The 11,357-nt window shown below is 57.3% G+C and overlaps 1 protein-coding gene across 5 annotated transcripts in view; it reads left to right on the top strand.

The window, feature by feature from the left end:
• The window catches only part of UNC5B (unc-5 netrin receptor B), an 85,141-nt gene extending 81,642 nt beyond the window's left edge, over positions 1–3,499 (top strand). For 2 of the 5 annotated variants that reach the window (XM_024561309.3, XM_024561310.3), the window contains one exon: positions 6–3,499. In XM_024561309.3, coding sequence (XP_024417077.2) covers positions 6–171 — 166 coding nt within the window. In that variant the 3' untranslated portion in view covers positions 172–3,499. The remainder of the gene's footprint in view (positions 1–5) is intronic. The other 3 variants (XR_006655542.3, XR_008426704.2, XR_006655541.2) reach the window with 3 other exon arrangements.
• Positions 3,500–11,357: the final 7,858 nt, after the last annotated feature.

Genomic DNA, 11,357 nt, shown 5'->3' on the forward strand with positions numbered 1-11,357 from the left:
GCCAGGTACCTGAACTACTTTGCCACCAAAGCAAGCCCCACAGGTGTGATCCTGGACCTCTGGGAAGCTCTGCAGCAGGATGACGGGGACCTCAACAGCCTGGCTAGTGCCTTGGAGGAGATGGGCAAGAGCGAGATGCTGGTGGCCATGGCCACTGACGGGGACTGCTGAGCTGCCCCAGGCTGCAGGCCCAAAGGAACTGGCAGGAGGCGGCTATGGGGGGTCCTGGCAGCTTCCTATGGGGCAGTTCGGCCTCCGCGGCCCCCCCAGCTCACAGCCAGAGTCACCGCTCCTGCTCCTCCCTTGCCCCACCATGACCGGCCTTAGGAATTCCGTGTACTCTGGTGTCAGGAAGACCTGGTGTTCCGTCCCCACCCCTGCTGTCTCTCCTGGCCTCAGACCTGCGCGCAGAAACCAGAGTGGGGCTGAGGCCCCCAGAAGCAGTGAGGGGAGCAAGGGGTGGCCCTCCCTCCACCTCCACCCTCCACCCCTCTCCACACGCAGCCCTGGGACCTCTGGGTTAAGTTTGTTTTAGTTTTGTTCTTAATTTTCTTCCTCCGCTATTGGTTTCTCCCTCCTCCCTAAGCCCTCTGTCTTCACACCATTTTCCTCTTTGAAGAGTCAGGGACAATTCAGACAGACTGCTTTCTCCCATCCAGAAGCTCAGTGAAAGAAAGAAAGCTTCATACCGCTAGAAAGGCTAAAGAAGAAGAAAAACACCAAAACCACAAGGGAAAAGAAAAACCCAGTTTCTTAGGAAACGCAAATGATTTATTATCCAGATATTTGGATAAGTCTTTTTAAGAAAAAAAGAAAGAAAATGAAAAATAACAAAAAAAAATAGAAAACTCTTTTCTTGAGTGTGGGTGAATGTGGGTGCGCTCACAGTTCTAGCCAGGAGCGAGTGTGAGTGTGTGTGTGTGTGTGTGTGTGTGTGTGTGTGAATAGGGAGAGAGGGAGACTGAACAGGGACGCTTCGCTGCTAATGATTCCATCTCAGACTGAAATCTTACAAGTCCTCAGTTTCCCCGGTTGTACAGGCTCAGGTGGGGACTTAGCCATGGTACATGATTCCCTCTAAAATCTTAAGGAGACGCTGAATTCATAAAGCCAAGGAGCCCTGAGCTCTGGAGTCAGTGGGGTTCTCCCTCCCTTCCAGGCTTCTCGGCGCTGGGAGGGACATGTGGGCCGCCCAGGCCAGGCCGGCTGTGCGCCAGGGAGACTGTTCCCAGCACCACGATCTGGTGGCTCCTGGAGAGGGGATGTGGCCCAGAAGTGGGGCCCTAGCAGAGAAAGAAGTGAAAGATGAGAGTCTCCTGTAGACACCTCTTCTGCTTCACCCTGAGGTGGGGCCAAGCCAGGACACCCCCTCCCAGCAGCCTCTAGAACAGGTAGGCTGGAGCAGGTTGGCATTCTCTTAAATCCCAGGAATCCAAGACTCACCCTTCCCCCACCTGTCTCTCCTTCTGTGAGAGAGAAGGGGTGGAGGAGACGGCCTCTCCAGCAGCAGAAGCCTGAGCTTCTGGGCCTCTGTGCGACTTTGAGGAACCAGTTAGCAGCAGCCCTGCTGCCTGGGAGGCTGGGAGGTGGGTGGCCTGGTGAGCTTTACCTGCCCTCCCACCGCCCAGAGTGTAGGAGGGAGGGTGGAGGGCAATTTTCCCAACTCTGATCTCTGCAGGCACCTCCCTCCCTCCCTCTCTCACCCTCCCTCTGTAGTCTGGGAGTTCTTGAGGTGGGCAACCTTTGAACAGGAAGGGTTGCCAGGGCGGAGGGGCTGGCACCCCCTCACCAGCCTATTCCAGGGTGTTCTGAGGGGCCAGCAGGTCCCTAATTGGGGAGGGACGCATCCCTGTCCTTTTTCAGCCGACAGTGGGTGGGACCAGGCCCCTGGCACAGAGACTTCATCAAAGGCCTGGCCGGGGCACCCAGGCAAAGCACGTGCCAGCTCCCCCGCCAGCCCTGGGCAAGGACCCTGGGCTTGCCCCAGCAGGCCCACAAACTGCCGCCAGAACCAGCCTGGGTGCCTCCCAGCCTCTGAAAGTCTAAGAGGAGAGCAGGTCTTAGGGCTGCAGTCCCAGCCAGCGTCCCCAGCCCAGCTTCCCTGCTCCCCTCAGCACGGGTGCCGACCACCGGCAGGTGAGGTCCTGCTCAGAGGCTCAAGGGAGGATTCCCTGTGTCAGGGCTGCTGGAGGGGAGGGGCCATGTGGGGGCTGGGACCCCAGTGCCTGTGTGGATGCTGCCTCAGGCAAAAGGCGGTGAGCTGCCCTGGTCAGCAGTTCCGCTGCTGGGGCTCACCTCCCGGCTCACTCTAGCCCAAGTCATAGGGGCCTGTGTGATAGATGGCATGAAGTCGAGGGCAGTGGAACTGCCACCAGGGGCTCTACCGGTGCCATTCCCATCGCAGGCTCTGAAATGCCCACAGGCAGCCTGGAGTCCCAAGACCAGACCTCAGTCTTCAGCTTTGCCATTAAACTACGTGACCTCAGGCATAGGATTGCTTCCTCTGGGCCTCATTTCCTTTTTATCGAGAGAAGGCTTCAAAGCTGCTGTCTGAAGCCCTCTGGGTTCTGGCACCCTGTCGTTCTCAGCGTCGGGTGGGAGCCCTAATGGACAGAAGTTCCTGCGGCCGGCCTGCCGCGCTCCGAAGCTTGCTTGCTCAGTGCCTGCAAAGACCAATCTCATTCCTCGGAATTGCGCACCAGGGCCTGGAGCACAGGACCGATTGGCAGGAGCCCCCTGGGAAGGCTCAGGCTGTCCAGCTTTATGAGCAAAGCCAGGAGAGGGTTTAGTGGCTCCATCAATCTACCGAGTCTGCTTCGACTACAGCCCCACGTGGCCTGCGTGCCCCATGGCGCCTGTATGGCCTTCCCTGGGGTGTTTATGTCTCATCTCCCAGGGTGTGTTTGTGCTTGCGTGTGTGTGCACTGCTCTGTGTGTGTGTGCGCTTTTATTCACACTCGGCGCATCAGGGCTCCCCTCCAGAAACGTGTCCCCGCCTGTGTGAGAGTGTGCCGCCCTCGAATCCCAAGCGGGGACACCCAGAGGTTGGCGTGCCTGGTTTCTGCCCTCTCTGAGTTCATAGGGTCAGTCGGTGTATCGTCTACGTGCCTCTCCCTCCGCCTTCTCGTGAAGTGCCCAGGATCCAGAGTCCAGGGGTCCTCCTGAGGGCGTGAGAACCCTCCCGTCTCCTGGACAACCCAGGGCCCTCCTGTCCCCTTCCCCCAGCAACCAGGCAGCTGAGCCAGGTCCCTTAACAGGTCCTCTGAGGGGAGGTGATTCAGGAGCTTGGTGAGGGAGCAGCTCTCCTGGGGGCAAAGGGCTGGCCCCCTGCCTGGCCACGGGCATGGTTAGGTGTCCTGGGGCCACAGGGCTGCAGGAATGGCCCCAACCCCACCTCTGTTTATTCTGTAAACTACAACCTGTAAATAACACTTAGCATTCCTATTGTAACAAGATTAATTTTTATGAAATAAATTATATTTCCTAGTCTAATAAAAAACTCCAGGTTGTATTCTGCGGTCTTCTGGACTGTCTGTCTATCAGCAGTTGGGAGTGACCTTCCCACTTTTCTCAAAATTCCAGGGGTTTGGGGGGTGGAGGGTCGCTCAGAGCTCCTGGAAGTGGTCAGGCCCAGCTGCCTGACTGCAGAGGGGACAGCTGGTCCCAAGAGGGCTGAGGACTCCCCGTGGTCACACAGCAAGTTCAAGCCCGTGCTGGGTCTGGGTCTCAGGCCCTGCTCCCCAGGCAATGCCCTCAGTGCAAAAGCACGTGAGGGCTGTGTCCGGGGTCGGTCATTCGAGCCTTCCCTGGACTCAGTGATGTGCAGGAGGGGCGACAAGGGAGGCCCCCAGTGTGCCTGTCTGCCTGTGAGAGGTTCAGAAGCGTGTGTCCCAGCGGGGGTGACACTGGGAGATGGGTCAGACCACTCCCCTGGGACACCAGAATTTGCGCGGGCGGAGAGGGGCCCAGGGCAGGTGGCACGCGGGACAGGAGCGCCTCAGGGGAGGGTGGTGCTGTTCCCACAAGCACGGCAGCCCTGCGTTTACTGGGAGGTGTTTCCAGCAGGTGGCAGTAAGAGGTCTTGTTCTAATAAAATCACACGGGTGTTCATTTTCCCACCGATGGAAGTGTCTCGAGGGGGCTTCTACTTTTATGTACACGAAGGTGCGAGACGACCGTCCGCCGCCCTGTTCCAGCTGGCCCCTCTGCCCTGTGGACCTCAGGTCTCTGAGTTGGGCCTGGCCCCAGCATTTCCCAGCATGCATTGCCCACTCTGAGTGGATTCCATGGTCTCCTCAGTTTATGGAGACAGCCCCCGCTGGCCCGGTCAGGGAGAGCCACAGTGCTCGGCAGCAAGGGAAAGGCTCTGAAAGCCCCACCTGAAGAAGCTGGTTTCCTTGTACTCGCACAGGGCATCCCACGTGTATTTGGCCGTGGAGCCCATTTTCACCTTTTTATGCTCCGAAGCCTGTGCTGTGAGCCCTGCCAGCTCTGACTTTCTGGGGCCTGTGTCTCGGGGGGTGCACAGGGCACCACCTGGCTGTCCCCCAGGAGTAGGGGGCACCTGTAGCCTAGGCCCTCTGGGAAATTTGGGCGAGTAGGGCAGGCAAGGCACTTGCACTGTACACGCACAGCCCCACCAGCTCAGACGGTCATCGTTCCCCGGGGACCCAGAGTGTCTCCAGCCTTCATCACATTCCAGGGGGTCGGTCCGCGTGGGAGCAGAGGAGGGGGCAGCTGTGTGCGTGTGTGTGAGTGTGAAGGCCAGCATGGGGACCGGAACCTGAGGTGGGAGCAGCAGCCCAGGGAGGCGGGGGCAGAGTCAGAGGTGGGGGCGGTTATTTCACACAAGCAGCTCCCACAGGCAGGCAGCTGTCGGCCCCTCCCCCCGCCCAAGTGAAAGGTGCCCATTAAAATCTGCTAACCCTCTGCCACCATCTGCACAGGAGGACCCCTCCTTGTCACCTGTTCCTAGGGGGGTGGGTGTTCGAAGAGTTCTGGCCAGGGAAGCTTGGGGCCTGAGTTCTAGTCCTGACTCCGTGCGGGTCACCGTCCTTCCCTCAGCCTCAGGTTCCCCGTCTGTAAGTGTGGGCCTTAGAACTGCACCTCTGCAAGGGCCCTCTGGCTGCTGTTCCGAAATCTGGGGGGCCTGGTTCTAGGCAGGCGTGTGACAGCCCCACCCCTTGGGCCCTCCTCCATCACCGTCCCAGAGGGAAAAGATGGGCTGGTTCCAATCCTGTGACCAAGTGGCTGCCCAGGGAGGTGACAAGCTGGCACACATGTCCGGTCGCCCGGCCCAGCACAGCCAGCGACTCGGGTTACCAGCTGTTGGCCATGAAGGGCTGCTGGGTGGGCAGCTGGCTGCCCCCTCCTCCACTAGGGGCCTTAAGAAGGGGAAGTCCATTTCAACTCTAGTTTAAGGTCAGACACAGGAAAACCTCATCCAGTTCCATATAACAAATTTTAAGAACACTTCTGCCCCCTTTAATTGAAAATACACTGTAATACTTGCCTATGGTATAAAAATTTCAAAAGGTACAAAAGCATAGAAGAAAAGTAGACACCCCCTCGCCATCCCTCCCCCACAGAGGCAACCGTTACACTTACATCCTCTAAGGAAGATCTATGCAGAAACAAGCATATTTGTACGTGTAAATATTTAAATACAATGGATTTGATCCAAGGCGCTCAAGCCCTCGAGGTATAAACATGAACTAGTTTTATTTTCCCAATAGCTGTTTTGACGACACTGACGCAGGCTGTCCCACTGGAGAGCCGGCTCCCTGGACGATGTCTCTGTGCAGGTCTCCGACTGTTCCCTCCCTCGGTGCTACTGAGACGGTCTCGTTTTTGGTTGCTAAGGCTCAACCCATCCATCTTTAAAGACCTCGGAGCTCCCCACGCAGGTCACCGGGGTGCCCTGGCAGCCTGCTCTCCATGCCCTCCCCCGCCACTCCCCTCTCTTCTCAGACTCAGCCAGCCACTCCCAACAGAGGGACATCTTCCCTCTCTTCCCGACCTCCTCCCTGTCACTTTACGGAAATGCTGCCCTCAAACCCATCAACAGGTCCTGCGCTGGCACACACAGGCAGCTCACGCCAAGCCTTTTTTGAACTGGACCCTGGAGAACTGAGGGACCGTTCTCAAAGGGATGCTGTTCCTAACATAATCCCTGCCCTGGGCACCACATTGCAGGGGCAGGAGGAGCTCCCAAGTCCTCATTTTCAAAACACAAGCCGGCAGGGCGGGGAATGTGGTTTCTCGCGCGCTGTCCAACAACTGACTTGGCACATTGTGTCGGTCACTCCATGGTACCAGGGCTGGGTACACGCTGCCCTCAGAGCCCGCAGTCTAGGGAGGAGAGGGGGAAAAATGCACAGGGAAATGAGGAAGCTCGGGGCCCCCGAGTCAGCCTGGGGTCCAGCAAGGCTCTCTAGAAGAGACGCTATTTTAGAGCGCGAGTTGGTGTCCCTGGCACTTACTTCACAATTATGTGTTTTGTGGGAGATGCTCTTAGGCACAAGTTTGCAGCAATTGGCTTTTATGAAATTTCTTATGAAGAGAAGACGTTGATGCCCTTGTAGCAGATGTGAAGGCGGCTGTCTGCCAGAGGGGCTGACAGAGTCCTGAGGGCACCGTTTAGGTGTGTGTGGGGGGCAGGGGGATGATATGGTGTCCTCTCAGTGACCCTAGCCTGGGAAACAGGGGAGTCTGGGGGAGGGGCACCAGTGAGTCACTGCTATTCTGGCAGCCACTGGGGGAGGGAGAGGGGAGCTGGCTCAGCCCAGGCCTCACTGAGCATGACTCGAATGTGCTCATCCCAGTTCCTCCGCCTAAGAAGTTTCCCCCAAGGAACAGGTCTAGGACACCTGGAAATTCGGTCAATATTTACTGATCTAATCCATAGATGGGCACAGCCCAGGGGCAGGGCCTTGCCGAGTCAAGCCCGGGCAGCTCCCAGCAGAATAAGAAGCAAATCGCACAGCTGGTCTGCCAGGACAGAGAAGCGGCTGGCAAGGATGGAGCGGAGGGAGCAGGGCGAGGGGAGAGGGTGATTCCAGTGGCCCACCTGGGGGGTGGTGGCATTTAGGCAGGTAGAGATGGGTTGGCATGGAGGGCTGGGCCCAAGGGACCACCAGGTGGTAGGAACAGCATGATCCCAGGTCAGGGGTGAGAGAGCCCACAGTGAGGAACGTGGACTGGTAGAGTTGGGCGGTGCAGGACCCGGCTGTGGGGCAGGGAAGGCCAGGGGCGCCTTGTGGACCCAACTCCCGTAGGGGTGCGGCTCCCTTAAGACCACCCACTCTAGCCCTGGCTGGTGTGGCTCAGCGGTCTGAGAACCAAAGGGTCGCTGGTTTGATTCCCAGTCAGGGCACAGGCCTGGGTTGCAGGCCAGGTCCCCAGCAGGGGGCGCTCAAGAAGCAACCACACATGGATATTTCCCTCTCTCCCTCCCTTACTCTGTCTAAAAATAAATAAATAAAATCTTTAAAGAGAAAGGCTCCCCACTCTAGATTCACATCCATCTTCTCAGTATCGGGACTGGTCATGGAAGTCCCCCATGCCGGGCTCAGGGCTTTGCCCACAGGCCAGGGGTCAGAAACCAACGTCTCTGGTACCCAGCCTGCTGGGTCATGAGGATGAGGGAAGCAGCCACATCGACACTTCTGAGGCAAGAAATGTGCCCTCTTGGCTGTTTCTCGAAACATAAGCGTGTCTCAGCACATTGCTCACTTCCCACTTTTGCTGGCAGCACGGGTCTGTACTGAGTGAAATGGGAGGGTCAACGTTCTGTTAACTGTCTTCCCACATGTGGCCTCAGTGCAATAGGGGAGCGATCGGGAGGAGTGGGGACTGTGGCTACCTGGAGACCACTCGGCCCACCAGGCGGGGAAAGCCCACACCCCTGGCTCAGTCCCGTGCTGCCAGGCGGGAGTGAGCGCCCACACTGCTCTATCCTCCCGCCTTGACAAATCAGAGATCAGGATTAAAATGTGTATGTGAAGTCATTCCCTATGTAATCGTTGGCTTCATTCTTTTTTAAAACTGTAAAGGTCAAACAAGACCCTCCCAGTTTGTGGTCTACTGGGCTGCAGGGAGCTGAGAAAAGGTTTTGGAGGAGGGGAGGGCCAGGTTCAGGGCTGCTCTGGTTCAGAGGTTTGCAGGCTGCGACAGGCCCCAAGGCCCTGGCCGCTCCACAGACCGCCAAGGGGGCCCTCCCCGCGCACCTCTTGCCCCAGGTTGCATCAGAGGGACAGCAGCACTTGCTCCAGCTCCCCTCCTGCCTCTCTCCATGGGATGGAGGCCTCAGCTGATCCTCTTCCCAGGAGCCTCTCCTCTGCCCGATAAAACCAGAGTGGGGCTGGGCTGCCAGGCCCCCAGGTCACAGCAATTCCCCTTCTACCAAGTGCCCAGGGACAGACACCCAGGACTCATACCAGCAAATACTGTGATTACCCAAGGGGGCTACACAGGGGAGAGGCTGTCCCTGAGAACAACCAGGCTCATCGGGATCTGTTTCACAGACTCGAGGGCCACAGAGGTAAGGATCCTCAGCCACCCTCTACTCCACCCGCGCCTGATGGCAGAGTTCCCTCCGCAATGACCTAGGCATGGGCTTATACAGTACCTGTTTGAATACTTCCAGGGATGGGGAACTCACTACTTCCAATAGTAATAATAGCTAGCATTTATTGAGTGCTTACTTATTTTCACTGTAGGGGCTGATTTTATTCTCAATAGGAATAAGTCTGAGTCTTCCACTCCCTGACAGCTTTTTAAATATTTGGAAACAGCGCTCGCGGTCCACCCTGGAACCATTTCCCTGCCAGCTAAATGTCCCCAGTTCTCACGTGGCGCGGCTCAGTGTCCACATGCCCTCTTGTGCTCCCTCAGGGTCCTGGTGGCCGGCCTCCGTGCCTTTGACTTTCGCACCACAGGGCGTGGGAGGCATGAAGCCCCCAACAGGTGGGAGCTGAGCACAGGGCTCGGCACTGAGGATGCTCAGGAAAGAGAACCCGACATCATCCCCGGTCCCAGCTCAGCTCCAGGTTTAAGGTGGCAAATTTGGGATCTGCCTGACCTGGGTTTGAACCCAGACTCCATCATCTGCTAACTGTGACCTTGAGCACATTGCTTGAACCCCTGGGGCTTCTGGTATTCAAACAGCAGAAGCAGGACGACAAGCCTTTCTTCGCGGATTTACTGTGAGGCGAGAACGAGATGGCAGTGTAAACACTAAGAGCAATGAGGATGGCTCCTTTTCCACTCTGTCAGCATCAGTCGCAGTTGCATCACTGTGCTTTTACCACCACCTCCCTTATTATGAGCTTTATACGTTTATTTATACAGCCTGAGCCGGCTCTATCAGGCGAGGAAGAGAAGGAATCGCTCTTTGAATCTGCAGACACCTGAGATCACACAGCTCTTTCAAGTGCGTTTCGTCAGTGGCGCCCCATGGTTTTCCTTCTCTTGCAACCAGGAGGCCAGTGGGCCACATGTGTAGAGCCAACCCTCTCTGACTCTGGGCCCAGGGCCCCTGCCACAGCCCCACACAGCAGGGCACACAGCCCGGTTGCAGCCCAGCCTCCCCAGCCTGCACCACCCCCGGTGCTGATGTGCCCCATGGCCTTCCTGAGACACCTTCACACCAGACCCCTCCTTGACCTTGACCTCCTGAATCAACCCCACTGCCGCCACTCTGGAGATGGGCAGCTCAGGGACTCTTGTCCTGGCTTTGCAGACGCAAGGGCACGGTCCTGGGCTCCTGCTTCCCCTCCTCCTGGTTCATCTCATCCACACCCACTGTTTCAACTGCCACCCAGAGCTGACAACACCCCATCTTAGGCCTCCAGCCCCAGCCTCTCCCTTGAGCTCTAGATGCCTACCTGACATCGCCCCCTGGTGCCACAAAGCCTCAAGTGCACCTCAAACTCAACATTCCAAATCAGAACTGGTGATCTGCCCCCAAATCTTGGCTTTGCTAGCATTTCCTGTCCCAGCAGAAGCCCCATCATCCATCCAGATGAGCGAACTGGAACCCTAGCCATCGTCCTTGCCCCTTCCGCCTCGCTCCACCCTACCTCATACCCATTTTTCCATTCTATCTCAGTATCTCCAGCTCCTGGTTGGTCTTCCCAAGCACTTCAGCTCCTGGTTGGTCGTGCGTCAGTCAGTCATTCAGCAATCACCGACCCCAGGCCCCGGGCGAATGGAGGAGAGACTGGGCTGCCCTGTCCCCCAGAGCTGGTGTGGACGGTAGGCCATTTCGGTCCCCGTCTGACACAGTCCCGGTTGCACGAAGCAAGGCTTCACAGCTCTAATGGCGGTGGAGGAAGACAGTTACAGCTGGGGAGAGAGGAAAGCGGGAGCTGATGGGGGCCTGTCTCAGGATTTCCTCTCTGGGGGTTTCTGGGTTTTTTGTTAAGTAGGAGTCAGGAGGACAGGCCATGTGGGAAGGGGTGTGTTCAGGGGTGGAGGCGAGTCAGGGAGGAAGGTCGCAACCGTTTCCATGGAGAACAGGAGCTGAGACATGCCGTGGGACTGCTGGAATCCTGGGGACGACGCAGGTTGGTGACCGTGAACTCCCAGGGGAGGAGCCACCAGCCTGCCAGAGACTTTCTCCAGCAAGGCTCAGTCTCTCAGGCGCAGGTTTGTCTGCCCAGGATCGGCCAGCGGTGCTGCCAGGAGACAAGGGACATGGGAGTGGAGGGTGTTGCTAGGATCTTACTAAAATGATGGGTCATGGCATCTTAGTGGGCTCAGGTAAAAGGAAAGATGCCTGATGCCCAGAGGGAAAAGAGAGGGGTCAAGGACCGAAACTCCAGGAGGTCCAGAACTTTCCCAGAAGGAGCAGATGAACACAGCAAGGAGAGGGGGTTAAGGTCAGAGTGGGCTTGATTAGTGGTGTGGAAGCAGAGAATTATGGGTCAGCATTTAAGGACGATTCCTTATCTCCCAGGATCCATGTGCCCTGTTTGGGGGCCGGGTAATTACTGGAAAGCGGGCAATGGAGTCGCACTGAGCCAGCCCAGCCTGTGAACACAGCAATGACAGGGCAGAGCCACAAGATGGCAGCATCGGCCCGGACACCCGGCACCTGGAGGCCTCAGCATCCACCAGGCTGACTTCCCTGAATATTCAGGTTCCTCCTATTGCTTAATCAATCACCTACAGATCGGCAAACTTCGGGCGAGATAAGGAGCTTGTATGACCCCCACAACCAACCACCTTCGATGAAGCCCTGGCTGGGCTCTGGAGGCAGAAAGGCATTGATTGGAATCTTGGCTCTGCCACTTACTAACTGTGTGACTTGATACTGTGCACCCAGATTCCTTATGGTCAAAATTGAGGTTACC

This window comes from Desmodus rotundus, chromosome 4 (assembly GCF_022682495.2).
Source record: "Desmodus rotundus isolate HL8 chromosome 4, HLdesRot8A.1, whole genome shotgun sequence".
Lineage (NCBI taxonomy): Eukaryota > Metazoa > Chordata > Mammalia > Chiroptera > Phyllostomidae > Desmodus > Desmodus rotundus.